Source organism: Glarea lozoyensis (genome assembly GCF_000409485.1).
Source record: "Glarea lozoyensis ATCC 20868 chromosome Unknown GLAREA7, whole genome shotgun sequence".
In the NCBI taxonomy this organism is placed as follows: Eukaryota; Fungi; Ascomycota; class Leotiomycetes; order Helotiales; family Helotiaceae; genus Glarea; species Glarea lozoyensis.
Window position 1 is genome coordinate 1,668,069 of NW_007361002.1, and position 24,007 is coordinate 1,692,075.

The 24,007-nt window shown below is 47.5% G+C and overlaps 8 protein-coding genes across 8 annotated transcripts; 4 read left to right on the top strand and 4 right to left on the bottom strand.

The window, feature by feature from the left end:
* Positions 1 to 1,263: 1,263 nt before the first annotated feature.
* GLAREA_01723 (ARM repeat-containing protein) lies at positions 1,264 to 4,678 on the bottom strand (the record flags this gene model as incomplete). Its single annotated transcript, XM_008088939.1, has 4 exons — positions 1,264 to 3,022; positions 3,074 to 3,970; positions 4,022 to 4,140; positions 4,211 to 4,678. The coding sequence occupies 4 exons, from the start codon at positions 4,676 to 4,678 to the stop codon at positions 1,264 to 1,266; spliced, it is 3,243 nt and encodes a 1,080-aa protein (XP_008087130.1).
* Positions 4,679 to 5,228: 550 nt separating this feature from the next.
* GLAREA_01724 (uncharacterized protein) lies at positions 5,229 to 6,068 on the top strand (the record flags this gene model as incomplete). The annotated part of the gene is made up of 1 exon (XM_008088940.1): positions 5,229 to 6,068. The coding sequence occupies one exon, from the start codon at positions 5,229 to 5,231 to the stop codon at positions 6,066 to 6,068; it is 840 nt and encodes a 279-aa protein (XP_008087131.1).
* A 1,612-nt stretch (positions 6,069 to 7,680) lies between these two features.
* Positions 7,681 to 8,942, top strand: GLAREA_01725 (uncharacterized protein; the record flags this gene model as incomplete). The annotated part of the gene is made up of 3 exons (XM_008088941.1): positions 7,681 to 7,734; positions 7,781 to 8,386; positions 8,463 to 8,942. The coding sequence occupies 3 exons, from the start codon at positions 7,681 to 7,683 to the stop codon at positions 8,940 to 8,942; spliced, it is 1,140 nt and encodes a 379-aa protein (XP_008087132.1).
* An 875-nt stretch (positions 8,943 to 9,817) lies between these two features.
* GLAREA_01726 (uncharacterized protein) lies at positions 9,818 to 10,447 on the bottom strand (the record flags this gene model as incomplete). The annotated part of the gene is made up of 2 exons (XM_008088942.1): positions 9,818 to 10,278; positions 10,333 to 10,447. 2 exons carry the CDS (start codon positions 10,445 to 10,447, stop codon positions 9,818 to 9,820), a joined length of 576 nt encoding a protein of 191 aa, XP_008087133.1.
* Positions 10,448 to 10,700: 253 nt separating this feature from the next.
* GLAREA_01727 (uncharacterized protein) lies at positions 10,701 to 13,505 on the top strand (the record flags this gene model as incomplete). The annotated part of the gene is made up of 2 exons (XM_008088943.1): positions 10,701 to 11,369; positions 11,430 to 13,505. The coding sequence occupies 2 exons, from the start codon at positions 10,701 to 10,703 to the stop codon at positions 13,503 to 13,505; spliced, it is 2,745 nt and encodes a 914-aa protein (XP_008087134.1).
* Positions 13,506 to 14,906: 1,401 nt separating this feature from the next.
* GLAREA_01728 (TPR-like protein) lies at positions 14,907 to 18,161 on the bottom strand (the record flags this gene model as incomplete). Its single annotated transcript, XM_008088944.1, has 1 exon — positions 14,907 to 18,161. One exon carries the CDS (start codon positions 18,159 to 18,161, stop codon positions 14,907 to 14,909), a length of 3,255 nt encoding a protein of 1,084 aa, XP_008087135.1.
* A 454-nt stretch (positions 18,162 to 18,615) lies between these two features.
* Positions 18,616 to 20,584, top strand: GLAREA_01729 (uncharacterized protein; the record flags this gene model as incomplete). Its single annotated transcript, XM_008088945.1, has 3 exons — positions 18,616 to 18,806; positions 18,865 to 19,995; positions 20,050 to 20,584. The coding sequence occupies 3 exons, from the start codon at positions 18,616 to 18,618 to the stop codon at positions 20,582 to 20,584; spliced, it is 1,857 nt and encodes a 618-aa protein (XP_008087136.1).
* A 396-nt stretch (positions 20,585 to 20,980) lies between these two features.
* On the bottom strand, positions 20,981 to 23,741 carry GLAREA_01730 (Oxidoreductase molybdopterin-binding protein; the record flags this gene model as incomplete). Its single annotated transcript, XM_008088946.1, has 2 exons — positions 20,981 to 21,888; positions 21,938 to 23,741. 2 exons carry the CDS (start codon positions 23,739 to 23,741, stop codon positions 20,981 to 20,983), a joined length of 2,712 nt encoding a protein of 903 aa, XP_008087137.1.
* Between the last annotated feature and the right edge of the window lie 266 nt (positions 23,742 to 24,007).

A 24,007-nucleotide genomic window follows, 5' to 3' on the forward strand; every position in this document is an offset into this window, starting at 1 on the left:
GCTTTCAATGATCAGACTACCACACTGTGTACAAGCAATGATGGCGAATTGCCTAAGTGCGGAGCAAACATCGGCGAGAATACAAGTAATAATGCACGATAATCTTGCGATGGTGCCACATCCACTACTCGAAGGCTGCGATGTACGCCAGCTAGTTATCCTGTTTCAGGTAGATGCAGAGCGACCTCTCCGCTGATGTTCATGACAGACACGTATGTCGCCTATTACAGTAAGCGAAATGTCGCCTGACCTTGAAAGGCATGCTCCTACTATTCACCTCGGATCCAGTCTGACGGGAACTCCAACACCTGCACCATTGTATCTGGCGTGAGTTTTGGTATGAAACTTACCGTAGAAGGCGTGGACTAATTCACTTGTGGTTGGAAACACCACCTATTTAAGCGACCCGGCTCAGGGGGATCAACTGGCTGTCGGGAGCATCGTCGATCCTTGGCGGGCTCTCACCAGCTCTATTAATGTATTGTTGCTTCTATAGGCACAAACCTACTGGGCTGGCTAGTACTCGTACCAGGTGTCGTAGGCGGTCGACACGGTAGCCCTCTTGCGAATCCGCGATAGCTTCAGATCGGTCCCCAAGCGCAACCCGCTTACCTAGGTACCTAGGTATCTTGCCTGATCACGGCGACGAAGCGATTCAAGCGAAGCTGCTCCATCTCTAGTAAGCAATGACTTTGCGACTATATTTGTACTACTCGATCTCACTCCAGGATACAGTGGCACTCCCGAGTAACGGTTTCGTCCGCAGGATCACTTAAGCATGAATGTCAGCCCTGACAACCACATAAGCTAGCCACTACCAGCCACGTTTCTCTGTTATCGGCAGCTTCTTGGAGCAGCCGTCGATCAGTCATCCATCAACATACGTAACATGGCCAATATAATAAGGTTTCATCCTTCTTGAAACGAAACAACGCCCTGTGCCAATAGCAACCGCCGAGGACCATCTTTGATCTTGTTGAGATGCGAGGAAAAGAAATGATGACAAGAGAGCCAAGTGATATTATTGCATTTGATTTTATGAGATGCTCTTCCAAAATTATGAGAAAACCCCTTTCACAAAAATACTCGCGTGGGTCAAACGCCAATCCTAGCTGTCCCATCAACCACAGAACGCCAAGTGAACACTTTGTTCAAAATTAAATAATTGAACACCAGGCGAAGAATCACCCAAACACCCGTAGCAAATCCAAAAGCAACGTTCCTCATGGCCAATTCTCCCTGTGTCTTTCCGAGAAAATCTGATCAGCGCGGCGTGGCAAGCTCCCTTTGCCTCTTGACAATGTAGTAAGTAATCAGACTTTTTGAGTCATCCTTGATGCCACCCATTGGACCCCAGAACCGTGCCTCTCCGACGCCGGCATGAATTGCAACGCAAAGATTAACAGCATCTAGACGTACACCGCTTTCCGAACTATCTATACATCTTGACGCGAGCCTGCACATCGTTACAACATCTTCATCGGTTGGGATAAATTCCTTTTTGACTTCGAGCAACTCCTTGAGAACATGAAGACCCATGCTCAATGTTCTACAGCCCTCTATGGTCATTTCCTCATTCTGCAAGCGTGCGGTTATTGCCCCCAACGTCTTCCTCGGCTCCGCAAGCGTTACTAATTCATCTGCAAGTAGCTCGAGGCCGCTGACAATATGGGTTCGGGAGTCGTAGGAACTTCGTGTTGAAAGAATCGATTCCAGGCCTCTCTCTAGATGTGGCCGAAAAGCCGCGCGCTCCTTCTTGAACAGAAGCTTAATGGTAGCTAGGATCTGCGCCTTGACATCCAATGCCTTCTTCTCCGTGGTAAGGTTTGTTAATGAAGATTCCAAATACTCGAATAGTCCCAGGAGTAAGACATCGAATTTATCATCCGTCCAAGCGGCTTTGTTGTCCCTTATGACTACCTGAAGTTTCCTGAAGCCATGCACATCAAGTGATTTGGCCTTGATCTTCGCGATTCCACTATCAACGAGACGCAAACTTTGCTTCAATCGCTCCGGACTCATTAATGTTGGTTTCGTTGATTCGTCATTGGCGCCGTTTCTCATGATGTTCGAGGCATCATCATTGACTGGCACCTCTTCCAACACGGGCGCAGTGAGAAGCGGTCGTGGGGTTGTGTGGTCGTCCGTGCTAGAAAAGGGGTCTTCATAGACTTGCAGAGGCTTCAGGGGGGTTGCCTTCTCTTCTTCGTCTGAAGAGTCTACTGGTTGAGAACTCTTGGATGCTGCAGGCTCTCCGGGGGCTGTCACCATGGGAACAACCATACTAAAGTTCTCATCCTCGCGCGCAGGACTCGATCCGACGGTCTTGCTGGATACTAGTCTCGGTTTGGGTTTCGGTGGACTCACTCGGGGCGATTGTGCGGCTCTGCTGGGTGCTCTTCCACCTATACTCTTTGCCGGGCTCGTATGGCTTGAGTGTGAGTGGGAAGTGTGGTTTGAGTGGCTCGTAGTCGGCCGAGCTGGAACGCGTTTTGGAGAACTGGTACTGCTCGCACTTGGGGCTCTTATTTTGGCAGCTCGAAGGTTGGTTGGACTTGCGTTACTATCAGAACTGCTGGGTGCATGACCTGGTCTGCGTACCGAGTACGGTCCAGCTGTTGCAGGTCTCGCTACAAGCTCAGGCCGGGGAGCAGGACGGAACCTTGTAGGGCGGACAGGGGCGACGGATAGCCCCCCATGAGCGACAGTGCTCGATTCGGGCCTCGATCTGACGGGAGCTTCCGACATCGATGAAGACGACGAAGATGTTGATACGTTGCGTACAGGAGAAAAGGACGACATCGCAGAGCCAGGTCGTGGTGGTAAATTTTTATTTGCCATGGCGGCCTTCTTCTGAGCCAACATTGTTTCTCTAAGAGAAGGCTTTGGTGGCCCAGTGGTGCTTTTTGAAAAGCCCAACCCTGGTCGAACAGTTGTGGTCTCCGGCTTCTTAGGAGAATTGGGATTATCGGGTGAGTTTTCGAGTAGTCGTTGTTGTGTGGCATCCAAGCTGGCCATGATTCTGTAGAAAATCTGTTAGTAGTGCTTGAATGCATTTGGGTGTATGTCTTACGCTTCAGCTTTTGAGGGCCAGATTTGCGCAAATGCCCAAAATGTTGACCTCATGTTTTCCCTTACACCAGGATTCGGATCCGCGAGGCCTTTCTTGATGCACTTTTCGATCAAGTCTAATCCGCCGCTATGCTCTAAGTGGCTTTTGTGATGGGATTCTTTCTTCAATAGAGTTTTGAGCCAGCCAGTAGCATACGTACGCGGCTGAACATTTTTGTCTTGACAAGCCAGCCAGATATGTTGCACAATTCGGAGGTTAAAGCTGACTTTGCTGATGATAATATCGACAGTCAGATTGCCATTTTGTGAACTGATCTTCTTCGTACCACCACAAAGTTTAATGAGGTTTTGTAGGAGTATTTCGACCATAGGATCTAGCCCGGGCCCTGCTGTTCTGGCAATCTCTTGTACCACACTACAACCTTCTTTCGATAAACTTGTTCGGAGGGAATTGACAGCCTTCAGTATTCCGTCTAGCAGACTTTTGATTCCAACGAGAAACGCATCGTGATAGTCGCTTGGAGCGTTACCAGCGTTTAGTCGGCGAAGTTTTGTGCAGCTTTGCTCCCGCTTCAGCCAGTTCGCTTCGGATTCCTTGCCTTCAAAGAAAGGGTGCATCTCCTTTAGCGTCTCGTCCAGCTCTCTTAACGTATTGACATATGCCGGGTCGACACGTTCCACCTTAGCTTCAGTCACAGGCGTCGACGGTCTCATACTAGAGGTCGAGGAAACACTATTTGCCAAGTGTGGACGGGCAGGAATGTCTTGCTCGGGTTCTACTACATCGGGTGGTCCATTCGGTCCTAAGTGAGCGGTAATCGCGGCCACAATCGCTGGTCGGACGTTGAAATTCTTTAGTTGCTTTTTCAAGTCAGATTTCGCACCATTTGGCGCGTTCCTATAGGTCCGTATTAAATATTTTCGCTGACAGCTGGGGTTAAAAACTCACTGAAAGAGTGAGATGACCGAGTTCCTCGCCGTATCCCTTACCATACCATCTGCATCTTCCAACAAATCCATCAGCGTTGTGACAAAGCTTTTGAACGGCATCGCATGTTCTTGGTGCATCTACAATGGACACATCCTAATGTCAGTCTACTTCTCAATATCAACTCCAAAGACTGCCGATCAATGTTACCTGAACCAGCCAGTGCATTGACGCTTCCTTCATCCTAGAGTTCTTGCCCACAAGGCCCGTATTCTTGATCGTTTTCTCGACATCCACTGGGGCAGATTTCCAGAATGTCGTGAGGCATGTTGCCGCAAGAGCTCGATACTTTTCCTTTGGGTCCCCCAACTTTTCTATAACGAGTGGCAGTGTGCGGCCGGCCTCCTTGACCACATACTTGGAGGAATCTTGTCGAGCCAGCCTCGCAAGGAGATTGTTAAGTGTCGAAAACCCGGGCTGGATAACCACAGCATGTTGCGATGTCATGGACGCCCGAACAGCTTCGAAGAGGGGTATGATGCATGCTTCTGGGACATTGTTCTGCTTAATCCCGGATTTAATGTTGTTGATGTGCTGAACCTTCAAATCGGTAGATGCATCGCTTCGTAAGAGATCTTGTAGCTTTGCGACTTGCTCTTCGGTGATCTTTTCAGCCATTTGGTGGGCGTGGAAGCTCCTGTTGATACCTCTGTTGATGTGTTGTTAGCAACTATTTACTTCGCGTTCGCGCATCAAGCAGCAGATGATTCCGCTCTGAGCAGGACTCAGGAAAAGAATTCGAGCGGTGACAAGGGATCTCTGCGACTTACCGAATTGTCCGCGGCAGCCTTGGGAATTGAAAGGCGAGAGCAATGTTGTTGCGATCAAAACAAATGAAGAAGCCGTTGTCGTGCAGGAACCGCAATGCAATACAGTAGCGGATTTTACCAAATCGCAGGTGCCACAAGGTTCTTCCCGGAAGATTGGTCGTCCCTGTCACTGGGCAGGGCCAACCGTAGGAGGGTGGTCCAGGCGCACTTTACAAAGCTCATCAGGCCTTCCAGGTTCTCCTCTTACCACAGAATACATCACCGTCAAACTCTCAAGTTCTTTCGGCTTACTTCGTACCTGTCTAAAGTTGACCTGAGACTATTTTGTTGGCCTGTATGAGATTTAATGTATGATGGTCGAACACCCTGCGTCCAGTCCTCTACCTTCGTTGGTCTTCATGCCACCTCAATCTCATCGCGCAGGTGCTTCAGCTCCGTCACAAAATGTTTCCCCCAACAAGAAGGCGGGGACACAACGACCGGAAGCTAATCCAAAATCTCACCAATTTAAACTACCGACTTTGAGACTCGAGGTTCGTGATATCAATCATGAAGGAGCTGATGTATTCTTCGCTTCAGTGACTGCGAATAAAGCCCTTCAAAAAGCCGTGCAGGATGTTCTCTTGTGGCTTTACGACTCCCCGAATTCGTCAACGACAACCCTGCCCTCGACGAGATCTGTAACGCTAATTTTACGCTCCATGCCTGGCGTTGCGTATACCACTGGCAGCGAGCTTGACTCGGATCACAAAGAGATACATTTTTCACTTGATTATATACACTCCATCGCTAAAACACGCAAGACAGAGGAGATCCTGGGAGTCCTGACTCACGAGATGGTTCATTGCTATCAGTACAACGCGTTTGGCACATGCCCGGGTGGTCTGATAGAGGGGATTGCAGACTGGGTCCGATTGAACGCCAACCTCTCCCCTCCGCATTGGAAACAAGAAGGCTCAGGTAAGTGGGACGCTGGCTATCAGCACACAGGCTATTTCCTCCAATATCTCGAGGATCGTTTTGGCGTTGGTCTAGTGCGAAGAATGAATGAAAAGCTAAGAATTGAGCGGTATGAAGAGAAGAGGTTCTGGACCGAATTATGCGGGCGTCCTGTCGAGCAGCTATGGGGTGATTATGGAAAACTCTTTCCTGGCGACAGCAAGAAGGCAGAAGACGATGAATGTGTGATCGTAGAGAAAGAGGATGTTGGTACGACTACGCCAAAGCAACAACCATAACGTACACCCAAAAGTTTCTCTACCAGCTGTAAAGCTAGGATTACGAGCGATAGAATCACATTTCTTCAGAAGGACTCGTTGTCAAATATCTGGGTCGCGTGTTGTATCGATATGTTTTACGACCTGTGCGAAAGTTCAAGCCATGGGCTATCTTCTGTGACGAACGACTCACAGTCGGCGACTAAAGTACCAACAAAGCTCAAAAGTCATTACACTCTTATCCTTTTTCATGGACAATTAGGATCCTCATACTACTTTTGCGGACCAGGTATCCGCTCGTCAACCAGTTTCTTCGTCTTAGGGTATCGTCAACTGGCTACCTAGAAACCAGCAAAACGAGAATCATGGTGTACGCCTAGGCCTTCAACAACCCTGTCTGCGGGGGACAAGTTTGCTTAAGATTCCTCAATTTCATACCCAGTGTTGGCTCTGCAGCTGGAAAGTGTGGCTCAGATTCTTGGGTTCTTGCTGCTATCAATTGCAGCAATGTCGAAGTTGCGCGGGCCAGCCGACTGAGGGAAATAGCTCACTTGTGCACCTTCAACTATTCAAAGCTATACGGGGCTCACATTAGGGGCAACTGATACAAGGACTTACTTGGGTGTGATCTGGGAGGTGTGGTGTTGGTTTCATGGACCATAAACTGGCAAGCGGGCCTTATGCAGATAGTTCTGGTGTTATTACAATCAGATGGCGGCCCTTGAATGGCTTGAGGGTCACATGGCTAGTTGCTATTAGCGTTTTTCAAATAGCACAAAGATGGAAACATGTAATAAGACTCATCAAATAACAGGGACCCACAACTACCAAGTTTCAAGAAAATAACTTTAGCTTGATACTGATGATGATTGGAGAATTCACGCTGATTACTTCTGTTCATCTTGTTCAAAAAACTAGGCATGTACCTAAAAGATCTGGATAAAGTATGTTCAAAACCAACGAAGCCATACAACATTGAGTTTATTGGATTAATGATGGTAAGACTTTATGAAAGTCTTCATAACAAAGTTCTTCTGTATGACAAAATAGGTCAGCCTCTTCCAATGATTTTTGGATTCATGGTATTCGCGGAGGAGGTGAAATATTGCTGAAAGAACATGACCAAGATGTACGATCGGACTTATAGTGCCAAGCATTTCCCCACAACCGCGTTATCGACGGCCGCCACCCACTCAGTACCTAGTTATCACCCCGCTCTTGAGGCTGGTGAGTCCACACTATTTCCGTCTCGCTGCATCTCGACCACTTTCCAACCGTGAGCCGCGTTGTAGTCTGCATCTCCAAAAATCTTACACCCTTTCATTCTCTGGAATCTCGATTTACTGCAGGTACCGTCAAAATGCCTGCTGTCGTTGCCAAAGGTAAGCCAAAGCAAAACAATTCACTATGCAGATCATTGTCCGCCATGGGGATCGGCTGGCCCCTGCCAACCATGCTTCGCAGAGGAGAGTGGCGTTGGTTGACGACGCTTCGACATCCTCCTCGAGGCATCAGCTGCTTCGCATCACAGCCTCTCCTATATCCTCTTTCCTTTTTGTACATCCTGAGATATATTTCCTTATCCCAAGAACGTGTATCCCAACCTCTATTATTGTGTCTATAACGGAACAAAATGCCTAACCACCCTGTTGCAGGAGCGATAATTGTTGTCTCAGTGGCTGTCGCTGTAAGTGAACAAGTCCTGTTTTACATATTCCGAACTAACTTAGAAGGCTGCAATTGCTGTCTACGAGTCTCCTCAAGCTCGTCAATTTGCGGAAGATGTCCGACGTCGAATAGCTCTTGCACTACATTCGCTGGGTGACGAAATCAATCCCCAAGCTCAACAACCACGATTCAACCGCCCAGAAGATGCTGAAGGCTTCATGCAAAGCGCTGGCAGCGCAGAACCTGGCGTTGAAGCAGACGAAGAGTCTCGAAGACGACAGCGGGAAGAATTGATGTACTGGAATGCTGTGCATATGGAGAAGCTGGAGAAGGAACGAAAACTCGAAGCCGAACGACCTGCCAACCGAAGCCGGGGATCAAGTTTTGATGATTTCCTCCAAGAAGACCACACTGCGGAAAAGGGCACTTACGTGTACCATACTGGTACAGACGTACACGGAGAACCAGCGGAAGGCCTTCGCAACCGTGGTGGCGTACGTGGCCTTGATCGAAGCTTAATATATGCGAACCCTTTTAGCGATGAGCACCATATCGATCTCGAGGAGCAGCGAGCTGTCGACACGAGTCTCATTGCACCCGAAGCACAATTCGAAACCTTCTCGGACATTTACAGCGCTAATGACGAACCCCAGACTTCTCGTCCGGCAATTGTAAGGGCTCCCGTCTCGCGAACCTTTCTTTCTTGGACACTCTGAATGAACAAACGCTAACCAAGACATCCTCTAGACTACTGTTGCGGATCAACTCATTGATTACTCCGAACCCATTCCGGACCCGCCTGTCTCCTTGCCCTCTGCTGAAATGATCGAAGAAAGCTACAACTTTACGAACATGTCAGAGCGAGCACATGTTGAATCTCCCTACGCATCTATCCACGCTTGGGCCGATAATGCGAATAACAGCTTCTACTCTCCACTTCCTACTACCCCTCGCGCATCATCTCCTCAGCCACCTCTGTCAATAGTACCCGGCTCCCCAGCCTTTTCAGACCCAGCCCTCTCGGTGCCGGATGACGGTGAACTCACGCCCACAGACTCAATGTCGCTAGCTGGTTCTGGCGAATGGGCACCTGGCAGTGGGGCTACCAGTGATGCAGATGTGCAGAGTTTCGATGGTGATGGCATCATTACGCCAGGAAGCTGGACAGAAGTAGGAAGTGAGGTGTCTGAAAACGACGTGGGTAATCAAGATCCATTACATAGTTAGGGCTGAATGTTACATTCTGAATACGGCGTTCAGGAATTTGGGACAATAGGATAAACATTTCTTTCTGTGGGCAATCATGATTTGATAAGAGCATGATTTGATAAGAGCATGATTTGATAAGAGTATCAACGGGAATATACATCAAGTGTTAAAGTATTGTATTTATGTTTGTGCGAGTGTGCTTTGTTACGAATTCTCGAACATAATCAGATACACACTTTCTATCGGCCGGCTCTAGAAATAGGGAACTTAAATTCTCATTCGCAAGCGTGGAATATTCCACCGCTATTATATCATATGCATTGTCCATGGGTGTTGGAAACGCATGTATACCTACCCAATGCAGATAGTGTTGTGAGCCAATATATAATATTCCTTCCTTAACCATTGTCCTAGTGATTTAAAGTCGTGACTATTCGACGCTTTCATATCCAAAAACAAAAAAAAGGAACATGAAGTGCTCTTACCATCACGTTACAAGCTGGTTCTGGTTTCAATCTAAGGGGACATGAGGACATTCCTACTTTTCCAAGTAGTGTATGGAATAGCATCATTCTCACGCTGCTCGACATACATATCACATAAGTACAACTCGTCAAAAATAATTATATCTGTCTCATGCTGTGCCAAGCTCAGGCCAGAGATCCTTTTCTCTTTCAGATTTTTTAGTCATGACCCAAGCTGCTTTGGAAACTAAATTATTAGCCAGTTGTAGAAGCAGAGAGATAATTTCCTGTCCGGACTAGTTTTCGATGACTTCAGTAGTCCGCTGTGGCCATCGCATGCAATTCAGAACGTATTGGTCTTCATCCGTAAAACAATTCTAGAAATTATATGAAAAGGGGTATCATAACTTCATTACTACTTTTTGTCGCTCAACTTCCAACAGCCCTCTTCACCTTTTCCAGTAAGACCTTACTTTCCCGTCCAAGTTTCCGCTGCCCGTTTTTACCTCCGGTCCTAGCTTTCGCCATTGCTTTTCTAAACCTATCTCTTTCCTCAATCTTTTCTCGCTTCTCCTTTTCTCGCCTTTCGTATTCCTCTCTTTTCGCTTCTGCTTCCGCTTTGCGTTGCGCAGCATATGCTTCTTCTTTCTCGAAATATCTTGGTTTGCGCTGACGTCGCTCGCGCGGTGGATGTTGGGCGCTCGATGGCGGAGGAGTCGTTTCTTGTGGCGCGGCGAGCATGGCTTGCCGAGATGGGTGGAGTTCTTGAGAGGCAGGTTCGGGATGGGGTTCTGGTATTGTCGAGGCGGTTGGAGGTTCTTGAGCAAGGAGTTTGGCGTAGGACTTCTTGACTTTCGCCTTGTGTATTAAGTCCTTTTTGATTTTTATCACTTTGATAACCTGTTAGCGGGCAGTTGCTTTGTATGAGACGCAGGCGTAACTACCTTTTCTTCTATGAATCCCGTCTGGTAAGTTATCAGGCCCGACCTTGAAACCAGACCGATGCTTTTTGGGCGCCGACTCGGCGGCATCACGGTCGTGTGGGCGTTTAGGTGCCATTATGTGTATATTTTGCAACGAGTGCATGGGTGTCGTACGACGATTTTACTGAGCAGGTGGCCGTTGGAGTAGGTCGAGGCCGTGCAAAACCCAAAAAACTGTTAAGGAAATCGATAACCTTTTTGGCGGGGCCAGGCCGGGAGTTCAAGTGGGTCCTCGGAGAATCCTCACAGCCCTTCCGGCAACGTACAGTAACGTCAAGGCAAGTGACGATAGCGATGCGAGATGCGAGATGCGAGAATAACGCTTCAATATGTGGACTCACAGGAACAACACATTCTTCCCACTATTCCTCACCGACTCTGCCCACGCCAAGAGACAACTGTATCTCGGCCATCACACAAACTCCCCAGTACTCTCTCCCTCCAAGAAATTGCCCCAAGCCGTATTTCTTTCTGCTTTCTGGAAGTCTCGCATGTTGTTGGCACGAGCCACAGCACCACAAAGCCCGGCTCTGATCCCCGCTTTACGGAAGACGACCCTTTACTTATTATTACTCAGTCATGCCTTGCATGCTTCCTTCGCCCTCAAATCTCGCTCGCCGATAGTCCAACTTCTTCAACATGCGCGACTAGAACAGGAAACGGTGCATTTTGGCCCAGCCAGCATGCCTATCTTCCAAGACGACGACGATACGTTGGTCCCAGAGAAGGGACCACCCTCTGAGCAACCAACAAATCCCAGGTCGAGGTCGACAACACCCCCCGAGAGCGTTTCTATGCGAAGGAAATCGTCTGAGGAGAGCATAAGAACAGAATTGTGCGAGGGTCCAGTTCTGGAAAGCTTGGAGGATCTTTCGAGCTATTCGCCAGAAGGGCTGAACAGCTGTTTTGCCTCGCCACTCCATAGGACATCAGACCGGCTACAGTACATTGAACGCCTGAAGAGGGGTGATAGTCCTAGTTGGTTGCCAAATCAAAATGTGAGGAGAGCTTTACATGCCGAAATTGGGACTTCTAGCTGACCGTATGCCTCTATGTAGCTTGAGTCATTACTCGATAATAATGAAGCAGCTGGCAGCACCCAACACACAAACAGATCTACCACATCCTATTTGCTAGCTTCTCCCAAGTTTTCTGATTCCAGACCTACCGCCGGGGATGAAGGCGCTCAAACGCAGCTAGGATTGCAGATTGAGAGACCGAGATCTGCCCTACATAGTGGTGATTTCACAGAGCGGACACATCAAAGCACGAATTCTGCTGGAACCTCCCAATCAAAAAACTCGAAACTCTCTGCAGGGGAAAGTCCATGGCTGGCCAGTTCTCCCCCGAGGAATTTCTCTCCACTCCAACTAGACTCTCGGTTTCCACCTATAGACCATTTTCACAAGGCTGGTCCACGTCGCTCCCGAGCCCCTTCACTCTCGTCGTCATACTCAAATAGCTTCGCTTTAAAGCCACCTACAAGCCCTTTGGTCCAGTCAGAAAGTAATGACGATATTTCATATGTGAATCCAATTGATATCAGTCCAGATTACCAGCGAATTTCGAGACGACACACTTTCCAGTACTCAAATTCGATCTCGTCGAGCTCAAGCTTCACACGCCCCTTGCCATCCCTACGAAGAGATTCCACTCACCCCTACCAAGCTCACCAGCCAAGGCGGTCTCTCACCTCAAATCCGACATCATTTAATTCACCGTCCCAAACACCAGACTTTCAACGTACTAGGCGCCCCTCATACACCTCCGAAAATTCGCCATTGCACGCATCTATGGTGGGTTCTTACGAAGAGAGTATTTTGCGTGGACGCATGTCAACGACTCCATCCAAGCCCTTGGACTTCGTAGCTCAGATTGGTGTGTTGGGTCTTGGTAAATGTAAATCGAATCTTCGATGCCCCGCCCATGTGACGCTTCCGTTCCCGGCAGTTTTCTACAGTTATGAAACGACAAGCCACGGCCGTGTTGGCAAATCAGAGGATGGTCCCAGCCCCTATGTTGGTCAGATTGATCTAGAAAATGGTCTTCCAAATACCAACGAATCAAAATCGCATAAGCGAAAACGAACAAACAACAGCAGAACTATTGGGCGTTCTGCGGAGTCTGCTACCATTCAGATACCAAATTCAAGTCATCTTAACGAATCAGGCACGGGAAAGCTCAAGCGGAGATCTCTGTCGCCCAGAGCGCCCCCAGGTGGCAGCTATCGAATTCCCGAAAAGGGGCAGCTTCAAATCATAATCAAGAACCCGAATAAAACAGCTGTAAAATTGTTCTTGATTCCATACGATCTTGCCGGAATGGAACCAGGAACGAAGACATTCATTCGCCAACGGAGCTACTCGGCTGGCGATTCTCTGTTACCTGCATCCTCGAGTACAGCTACAAACTCCATGGACCGGCAAACCCTTCGATACCTTGCTCACCTGCATATTTGTTCACCTTCACGTGGTCGATTCTACCTGTATAAAAGCATCCGGGTTGTTTTTGCGAATCGAGTGCCTGACGGCAAAGAAAAGCTGCGAAATGAGGTCAGTTTACCTGAACCGCGATACACAGTATATAAACCTGGGCGAGATTTAAACATCGCCCATTCAATTACAAGCTTAGCGGGGGCGGGTATTGCTGCAGACAAAGCTTTTAGGAGACGAAGCTCTGGTTTTGCGTTGGGAATACCCGGCCGGCCGTATGATACAATGGAAGGCATAACACAAGCGCTTCAAAGAGGATTCAGCAGCTCTGCTGCTTATTCTCAAGATCGTGACAACAGTTACGTCTTGCCCGTCGAACCAATTCCATTTAGTCTAGACACGAATACCACCGTGCCAGGTGGCGGTGGTCACCAGCAATTATCTGACATTCAGTCACCCACGTCTAGCAAGAGCAGTCGCCCAGCAACATCGCAGGGAGGACATCCAATGTCATGGGCTAGTAGTCCCGTAGACATTGATGACTATGGAAAGCTCAGTAAAGGAGATGCTGGATATGGCGGGAATCTTTTCTCCAGCTCTCCCGATGGAACGCAACAGATTGCAGAAGGTCTTCTTGCAAAGAAATTGCGAGATCTGGGAGTTAGAAGACAAAGCCCGCAAGATACTGAAGATAATACTTAGCATTTTAGCAATCCTTTTGTAGTCGGAGTCTACCGGATGCAAAAGATACCCCGGACCGGTTTGAATTTGGAATACTACGACTTTTGTGGCGTACATGTGGGTAAAACGGGTGTTCTATTGCGTTGGTTATTCGGGAATTGGTAGACTATTGAAAGTAGAATAGAATTTACATAGCTCATATTAACACCGTTACTTTTTGCTTTCTCCAGTAAAGTTCACTTATCACCTACTTTATTTTGTTAGAGTTAACCATGTGCCTAAAGTCCGACAAACTTAATTCTCATTGACAATAGGTACGTATTCAAGTCTGCCCTACAGGTTGTAACTTGGTTGATGAATCGTTATAATAGTCCAAGGTAGTTGGTATTTCTATCACCTCAGCTTGGGACCTAATGTGCATAAAAAATTTCTAAGTCAAACACATATATGACTATCACGGGTGATTCGCGCTCCTTTATTGGAGAGCAAGAACAATCTCAAATTCTGACTGGGGCAATTCCTCATTTATTATTCCTATTATCCTGGTCTATATTTCTACCACTCGTTACAAAGACTACAAGGAAAGTCACTCCGTCAAGTTCAGAGCTCATTGTTTCGGCTATATGTTCATTGTTCTGTAGAGGGCCTGTTGCTTTGATAGATTTCGATTCATGCCGTGACGAGATAATAACGCTAAACTCATCGCTGATGAATCATCTCGAACCGTTCGAATAATAAGAGCAGAGTATTTGACAAGGTCATTCAGGATATAGCAACAGGAGGTTAATGGCAGCACATGACCAAAATGGTATTTCAAACCCTAGAACCTAAACCACTTGAGACTCATGTTCGTTCTTGTTACAGTTACCGTAACCTCGGTAGCTTAAGAGTGTTGGGAACTTTAAGGGTGCTTTCAGTTTAGAAGGAGGCAAGAGGTTGGCTGGAAATAGTGGAAATAGATGTATTGATCGAAGACACCAGTGCAGTCTGGAGTGTTCCTTGGTACTTTCACTTGGGCTCTTGTTCGAAAGGAAATAAATATATGTAACTGTCGAATGTAGAATCACAATGGCTATCATTTGTCTCATACGAACGAGTGGGTTGAAATCAATGGTTCATGAAAAGTGTTTAACAGGCCCAACAGCTGTCAACCGTCATGGAACGGAAGTTGAGACCTACCAAGGGCATTTATTCTATTTAGCTCAGCAGAACCTTAATTCACTATGACTAGTATGATCTTGGCTTACATACCAAACTTCTGGTCGGGCTATATAGCCGTATAACCAAAGTGTTGCAAACGATCAAAGTCAGTCTTATCAAATGATGAGTGGTAGTCTACATTATAATTACACCCCTAGTCAAACAAAAGTGTACACACAGGTTATATAATACACGAACGATAGTTAGACATTGACACCACCATCACTCTATTACACGGCCCATATTCGCCATTTCCTGGAGACTATGATTGGATGGTATAGTCAAAATATGCCCTACCGTCTTGGGACACCGCCGTTCTAAAGCTTCCACTAGGTATCGAGAAGATGGAGATTCAGTGGCAGCCGCCTGGAGATCAATAAATGCATTCGCCAGCTCGAAGCTCGTGCTAGCAAGCGGTCGGAGATGGCGCGGATCCTTTCTGTAATATCGCACTGTCAGGGGCAGTTTATTTCTGGCCGGTGAGCGGCGACGGTATAATGCCCAACCCAAGAAGCCACCCATGAGCTTGTCTTCACATAGCTCGAACGCCATTCTAATATGTTGATCCGACCCCTGCAAAAGCAGCTTGACGTAATTGTTCCAGTTGCGATTATCTAGAACAAACCCTTCCTCGAGTAGGCTGTTGACAGTAGCAATCATTTCATCCTGTCTGGAATCCCAACTCAGGTAAGCAAGATAATAATTAAGATCTGCAGCGAAAGATGTCCGGTATTTGTTCAGAATACCTGGTCCTGTAGGCGGCGATTCGATCATATTATCTGTCTGTTCCGCGGGAATTGTCGGCTTCATGTGCTTTCTCGACTGATTCATGATCATGTCCCAACATTTTTGGATACCAGCTGCGTCACGTTGTCGATACCTCGTATATAGCAAGGCCGAAATCATTTGACTTGGGACATTGTCCTTTAGCGAATCTGGGGACGTATCCAAGAATCGACGAAATAATCGAAGTGCAGTTTCGGGCTCATCAACCCTTGAAATCATCGTTATCACAAAGCTGCTGATCGATGTGGCGTACTTGTGATCTAGCGGCATTTGCAACATGCCCTTTTCTATATCAGAATGATCCTGCTTATCCCAGACCATGCTTAGAAACATCTCCAAAGCGCGCTCATACTTATGTTCAGTCGTACCTTGAGCGAACAAGAACTCATCACGATTCATTTGCGCTCGCATGAGCATCGCATTGGTGCTAGCTGTTGAAGGAAGGTGTCTTCTCAGGAGATACCTGTGAATACGGAAAATTCTAGGTATTTGATTTGTATACAGGTACGCTCCCATTAAGATCGCATAATGGAGAGCACTCGGCTTAAACCCTGCTCGTGGAAGCGCCTCGTTCATGACTTTGTTCGCTGCATCTGGCAGCTTGACCATAGCTAGCGCCTGCATGATTGCGGCATATGTGATTTCGTTGTGAGGGACTCCATAATGAGGCATTAACCGCAACACTCTATTCGCGTTGTCCAGATCTCGGCGGAGAGCATGGGCAACAATGAGGTAATTCCACATCCGGGTCCGAGATCCTTTCATCGGTGTCTGGACTGCTTCAATACAGATAGATTCAGCCGCCTCGAGATCGTCATCGTCAATATGAGCCTTGACAAGACAGTCTACCATCTGGGCGGTTGTGGAGACGCCGGAATCTTGCGCCATGCGGTAAATAGACTGCATAGCTGGTAGATCGCCTCTGATTGCTGCTGCTCCCATGACTGACCCAAACGTGTAATCATCTGGCTTTATTCCGTCAGCTTTCACTATTGCATCAAAACATTCATACACCCCGTCGGCATCTAATGCTCGGCCATGTGCAGCTATGACAATATTCCAACAAAGGATACTTGGCTTTAGACCATATTTGTCGGAAATCAGGTTGAAGTTCTTCATGACTTCTGACACCTCCCCACGTTTAGAATAGACTTGAAGTATGGGAGCAAAAGTGTCGGGATCAGTAACTGCGCCGTCAGGAAAATAATCTTCCATGTAACGATCGAACAGCGTTTGGACTGTAGTTACGTCCCTGCGATTAGCGAATTCTCTCAACACCATTCGGTATGCAATTCGAGTCGGCCTGCCGTAGTTTTGAATGACGTCGTCCAAAATGGTTTGGATTCCAAGTGTATTATGCTTGGCACAATAGTACCTGAGTATCTTGTCCAGTGAACCCGCAGAAAAGACGAAGTTTTCGCTGTCTCGCAAGGCTCTGTAGACATCGATAATGTGGTTTGTGGCGCCAAGGTCCATCATTAAGTCTATCTGTGCTTCAAGGCGAGCACGATTTGACGCTAGCTCTATGAGACTATATTTTCGGAGGTGTGTAAGAGCTGTACTGAAGTGAGGTCTCACCTTGAACTGACCAGACCTATAACAATTCTGCACACCAATCATGTGCAAAGCCATGGCGGTAGAAAACTCGACCAACATTCCATGTGTAATCTCGTGGCCAGGGGAACAGTTCTCAACCGGGTGCTCTATATCCTCGACTTGTCGTTTTGTGCCCTCCACTTGCTGGTCCGTGGCCCTAGCTCGCTGGTCGGCGTAGCCGATTAAATCGCAAACAAGTGAATCAAAATTCCAAAGCCTTTCAAAATCCCGGAAAAGGTTGTAGCTGAACTCCATACCATGTTTACGCAGTGTAAAAGCGTTCCATAACGAGCAGGCTCTACTCCAAGATTTGGATTTTGCTAGGGAGCAGAAAGTATTGTCGAAATCGACAGGGCTTCCGATCACATTACAAGCTTTGATGCTCAATCGAATGGCTTCATCGGCATTGCGCAAAGACAGGTGTGCCCTGATTGTGTATTTGTAAATAGCGGCAGTGTTCCCTTGGGCCCCCCGACTAAACGCATCGACGATCCGCTCAGCATCAATGATTCTTGTCGAAGTGGACAAGTATTCAATGAGCTCGCACCGAAGTCCCCTCTTCTCTCCTTTATCCAGTCTCGAATACTGCCGCCAGGCTTCATCATAATCCTTGTTGCTCTGCAAGCCCAACTTCTGATATATGTGCCCTTCAGCGACGGTGTCTGGTTCCGGATCGTCATTATTTTCCGCTACATCATGGCCGAGGTTATTCGTAGGAGAAGCGGTTGTGGCAGAAGAGGTGTATGCTCGTTGACCTAATCTTGAGCACCTTGACTTTCCCCACTGCCCACTTTGCTTCCCGAGAGCCCAGAGTGAGCATTTTCGAATAGAATTTATAGTGTGAGTCGGGTATAGGAAATCAAGGAAAATCCCTCCATCGCCACCCGCGTTATTGAGTACCTCCGGAGCACTTTCTCGCTGTGAGTTTTGTCCTTGGACTAGAGCTGACCATATGGTAGAAAGCTCATTGTCACCTGCTGCATGATTGAAGAATGCAGAATGAAGTGCGCGGCGACCTTTGACTGTTTGACCGGACGATGGCAGCAGACGCCGCAAGCTGCCTGTTTCGAAGCATCCCGCCGTGCGCTCCAGCATTCCCCTTTCCCCTTTGACAGTAGCCAATGACCTCAACAGCGAGTTGGAAGTTGACAATTCGGAAAATCTATAAATGCTTTAGCTTTTGGATGGGAACAATAATATAAAAACAGTATTGCCGATTAGCATACAGATCTGCAGACGTGAAATAGCGCGGCTACAAGATAATCGACTTACTTTCGGTAGCCAGCTCTGATCCAAGCCAGTTTTGGGGCTGTTTCTTGACGGATGGCAAAGTCAGACCATGTAGACTTGACGACGTGATAGATTATAGATATTCATCTAGCGTCGGGATCGATTCGGATCAAAATTATTACGATACCCTTGCCGTGGTGCAGGGGGATAATCCGGCGCATTTGGATATTTCCAACCCCACTAAGCCCACTCGACACAACGAGGTTTACGGTGACAAGATCCCAACATATCGTTCGCATAGTCGCAAGTTTTCGAAGCCATGGATATCACCAGCTTTGTGGTTTCTGGCCGTGAGAAAGCAAAGCTCTTTGGTGATTATTCCACTTACAGAACCCAATTGTCAAATCGAATTCATAACCTACGGAAGAAGCTGGGAATTGCAACAAAACCCCGCGCGAAGTACACTGCCAAAGCCGCCCCGACAGTCACTGACATTAGAACTAATCATGAGTACGTCCATGCAATTCTGCTCGCCTCTCTGCCTTTGTGTACTGATCACACACCTTAGGCATATCCATCTCCTACTTCTCACCTCCGAGAGAGCGTGGGCACATGCAATGTCAATGCGAGAAATACATTCAACGGACACAAAAGGAATTACGGGCACCACTCGGTCGCACATAATATCTCGCCTCCATAAGGCTACTGTATATGCAAATGATCTGTTTCTACTACTAAGGGACCAGTCAGCTACTGGAGCAACCGGTCGGGACGTGCTTGAAGCCAGGGCTTATGTTGCGTCCTTGAATGGAGCTATGCATTTCGAAAAACAGAGCTGGGAATTTTGCGTAAGAAGCTATTCTGAAGCTAGGATCATATACAACTCACTATATTCGACAACCAAAACGGAAATATTCAAAGATCTCCTGTCAGATCCGGTCGATGTGAGCATAAGATATGGCGCATACCAAATGAGAATTCCTAGAACAAAGGCTATACCTGCTATCTCTCGAGAATATTTCCCAACGTCAGATTCAGAGTTGGTCAGTCAGATTGAAGAGGTAGATCCAAATGCACTGAACGCGCGCCCTACAAAGGTCAAAGATGAAGCGGCAGGTGCTGAAGCAGCCCCTAAGACCATCACCTGGAGGTCCCGAACGGTTGACTTAGAAGATGCGGCCATCGCTGCTGCTCTTGGGTCCGTTCAAACCGCGGTCAAGCGATTGTCGGATACATTAACGTCCACCAGCACTGCCCATACGAAGGATGTGGGAGCCGCCTATGATGACGTTCTGATATTAAGTCAGGATGCCGTGGATGCCACGAAACAAGCAATAGATGAACTAGTTAGTGAGAGAGTTGGTTCCGGTGACAAGCGAATGCAGAGTCTACAGATCACAAGAACGGCGGTTAGTTACGAGATGATTAGTTGGCGCATCGGACGAAATCGAGTGTTGGTCGGAGAGTCAGATGGAGCAGTCATTAAGAGTTCTATAGCAGCCAACACCAAACACCAAAAGTCGAATTCAAAAGAGGAAGAAGGCACAGGTCGAAAGCTTTCGCATCTACGGGAGAAAGTAGTATTGTACGACGCTATTCTCCAAAGCTTAGATTCAATCAAGGAGCTTCCAGGTATAGCTGCTGATTCGGACTTCATCGAGGAGATTAATGCGAAGGCCGCATACTTCTCAGCCTTAAAGTGAGTTTGAGAATGTTGAGCCGACCACTTTTTTTTCTAACGCAAGTAATCTAGATGCCTTTCTATTGCCCGATCTCACGCTCTTCTCCCGAACCTCAAAAATGCCCTCGCACTTGTTGCGCGCGCGGCCGAAAAATGCAACGTAGCTTACTCATATCTATCCACATCAATGGACACTTCAACAGATGCTCCGCCAAATATCTCAATATCTTCCCGAGAAGTCACATTTCTGAAGGACCTTCTCAGCGGGGAAGTTCAACGCTACCGAGCCCTCGTTGAGCTCTCAAATCTTGCCAGAAGCAACGACCTAGATTCCAACTCTATCACAACTTCACCTTTGGTCGAAAGACTTCACGAATATCCAATGCAGCCTGTGAACCTGGAAAATCTCGTTACATACCCCCCTAGGCTTGAGCCAATACCCGTAAAACCTCTATTCTTCGATGCCGCCTGGAATTACATCGAGTATCCAGGTAGACAAGTCGTGGCGGACTTTAGTGAGAAAGAAGCAGAGAAATTGGAGCCAGAAACCAAAGGATCAGAGCCACCTACACAACAAAAGAAGAAGGGCTGGCTCAGTTGGAAATAGAAATAAAGACATTCTCCCACTGTCCCACGTTAACATAAGCCGTATTTTCAGTCATTTTTAATAGCCAAGGTATGACATGTCGGCTCCATAATTCTCACATACCCGATAGATGTTTTGTCTTACAAAGAAAACCTGTGTGAGAGATACCTATTAGGTATGTTGAATTTCTCCTCGGGCACGACTAAGCGACTACATCCGAGGAGATGCACCGACCAAGTCTCAACACTAACAACCTTTTGCACTAAATGAAGATAACAGTTGCTATTCAACCCACTCAAACCTATCACTACCCCAAAAGACGTTCCGCGTCCCCGTAAACGCCGCTCTCCTAGTATATATAATACTGATTCCTAAGCGTAGACCAAATGTACAAGAGTTTACCATGTCGTGAAATCATTAAAAGAACAACAAGTCATCATCTTTCCAGCCCATATCATTCAAGAATCCGTGAACGCTCTTTTCCAACGTCTCAGGCCCACAAATAAGTACCAATTCCTCGCCATTCTTCGCTTCATAAGTGCCTATTTCCTTTTGCAGTAGGTCTTTGCCCACTCTTCCTTTTGTCCCTGTCCAGGATTCCGTGGGCTGCGTCAAGGTGTAAAGTAGTTTGACTCTCTCTTCCTTTCCAACGCAGAGTGAATCGATCTCTTCTTTGCACAAGATATCTTCCTCAAGTCTGTTTCCATCGAGGACAAGACATTTCGTGGGGTCTGAAGCATTGGAGAGAACAGCACGGAGGACTTGGAAGATAGGCGTGATACCCGAGCCAGCGCATATCATGATGAACTTTTTAATGTGTCGAGGCTTTCCAGATATCGTGCAATTTCCATCTCCGAGGTACTCGAATTTTCCGATGGGACCTTTGAAGTCGACAAAGTGGCCGACAGGAATGGCGTCGAGTGCTTTTGTCATTTTACCACCAGCGCGTTCTTTGGTGTCGAAGTATATCTTGATGAGGATGTCCAACGTTCCCTTGCTGGATCCTTCGGACATTGGTGTGTAAGAGCGAATGATTGCTTCTCGTGTAACAGGGTCACGAAGACGGAGCATGAGATGTTGGCCGATTGGAAGACCGATGGTCTGATCTGGGTGTTCCAAGGTAAAAGTGAAAATCCTGGTATCTGCCGAGATTTTCTTCTTGGTAGAAAGAACAGCTTTCGTCCAAGCTTTAGATTGAAGGAAGACTGGCCGTAACTCTGTTGATTCCGAAGAAGTATCTTCACCTTGGGCGAGCGTTTTGCGGGATACCTCATCGAGGGTACCGATGTGGTACTTCGTCATCATTGCTTTTGCGGTCTCGGAGTCTGCAATCAATTAGTATAGAACAACAAAACCGTAAATAGGACTACTAACGAATGGCCATGAACTCGTCCGTGGCATCTTGACCAGCGGCACCTGTGATACTTGTTGCACCGCCCGGATGGCCTTCTAAAAAGGCAGTTCCATCATATACTTCGCCGTTGACAACGAACCAGGGCTCAGTATCTGTATCGTGTTTCCTTAAGTCGTCGATTGTAACAATATTGTCGAGTCCATCTTGGGTCATTTTGACCTCTGTCTTTTCTTCGATTATTCCCTCCTCCTCATCAGCACCACCCATCTTCTCTCCCCAGAACCCATTCGCCAAGTTTCCGCCTTTGTCCTTGACCTTTTGCATCCAACCTCCAGGTATTAATGCAGGCTGCGTGGGATGTTCGAACCGTAAATAGTTGCCCTCTTTAGCGATAGTGATCCGGTACCACGGATTGTTCATCATTCCCAATACACTCCAGTACATATCTCTCGGTTGAACGTTCATACTTTCGTCCATTCCTCTTACCATAATGTCGCTTGAGAATGCCATGTCAGCAACGTTGATATCAATGTCCCAAAAGCACCAAGTAAAGGAAGACTCTCGCCATCCCACATCCAGTCTGCCACCATAAAGGTACTCGTTTTCCTCCACGTTATACCGGTAGTCGTCTTCATGGTATCGAATGTTCGCCAATGCCCATGATTTGCCCTTGTCCAACGTCACTTCAACTCTCGTCACTCTTCTCCCCCCACCACCGTACGCATACCCTCTGACCTTGTAAGTTTGTGGTCCGTTCACCAAGCATATTTGCTCCTCGTGTTGTGGGTAGGCCGTGGCGCTGTTCGTACTTAGGTCATAGATTGCGTATCGCTCGTCAGTCCACCACTTTGGCTCGTTGGCGCTCTGCTCGGGGCTTATCATAGTTGGCAAAACCCGATTATCATAAATGTGATACCAGTTATCGCTGGGAGCAGCGGTGATGATAAGTTTCTTCAACCATTTCACGCTTCGCCCACCAATCTGGCCCGGCACAACCACCCTCAAGGGCTTACCATGATCAGGCCGCAGCATCTCGCCGTTCATCTTATGGGCTAACATGATACCCTTATTAGGGTCCATCGCCCAGTTCAACTTCAGTGACGTGCCGTAGTAACCGTTAGGCAATTTATCGGCGCCCTCCATACAGACATACCTGGCTCCTCGCAACGGGCGTGCCCTCTTGATCAAGTCGCCAATTGCAACACCGGTCCACAGAGCCGTCGAAACACCTGCCGCTCCCCACGAGAAACCTTTCGATTTGCGCACTTGATTCTGCTCCTTGCGGCGGTTCCCTGCGCACACTAGTGTAATTGGCACTGTGATCTGTTCATATTCCTCAATGAGTTGTTTCAGTGTCATCCGGATAGGATTCTGCACAAGACCCTCGATGGTAAACTCCCAGTCCGGAATTGCAGCATCGTCCACTTGTGGAACAGCCCCATGATTCCTGACGTAGAATAGCTCTGGAGAGGTCAAAAAGCCCTCATCGTAAAGAGCAGTCAAAGGAGCTTCGACATTGAAGGGATGGATGCCTGTCAACCGAATCAAGCGGGGATCTCTAGGGACATGATGATCTGGTGTTTTGATATCTTCTGAGAGAACGGCGGTAGGTTCACTGGATGGTGGTGGAAGAGCGTAACGGTCTGGTGATCGAGCGTTACTGGGCCTTCTTGAAACTGGTGCGGATTGGTCTGAAGTTTCGCTACCACTATAGGCAGATTTCGGAGGGGATGGTGGTAGTCGCGCGGGAAGAGTCGAGAACGATACACCCTTTATGTTATTCTCGGAGAGATTTGCTAAATCAGACAAGGTATCTGTAGACATAACGATGGCGGTAGATATCCCGCTTTGGGAAACCCAGAACGAATAATTGGAATAACCAGGGATACAACAGTATACCACTGACCCAAATGCAGAGGCACAGCGAAAAGGGTATCTGGATAAGTGAAGGACGTAGAGCAATAGCAATGACAAGGTGTCGAAGGGTGCAGTCCAGGGAAATTTATCAAAAGGTATGAACTACACAAAGAAAAGAAGATAGATAAAATGCGTGGAGAAAGCAAAAATAAGCCAACAAAGATATGACAGGC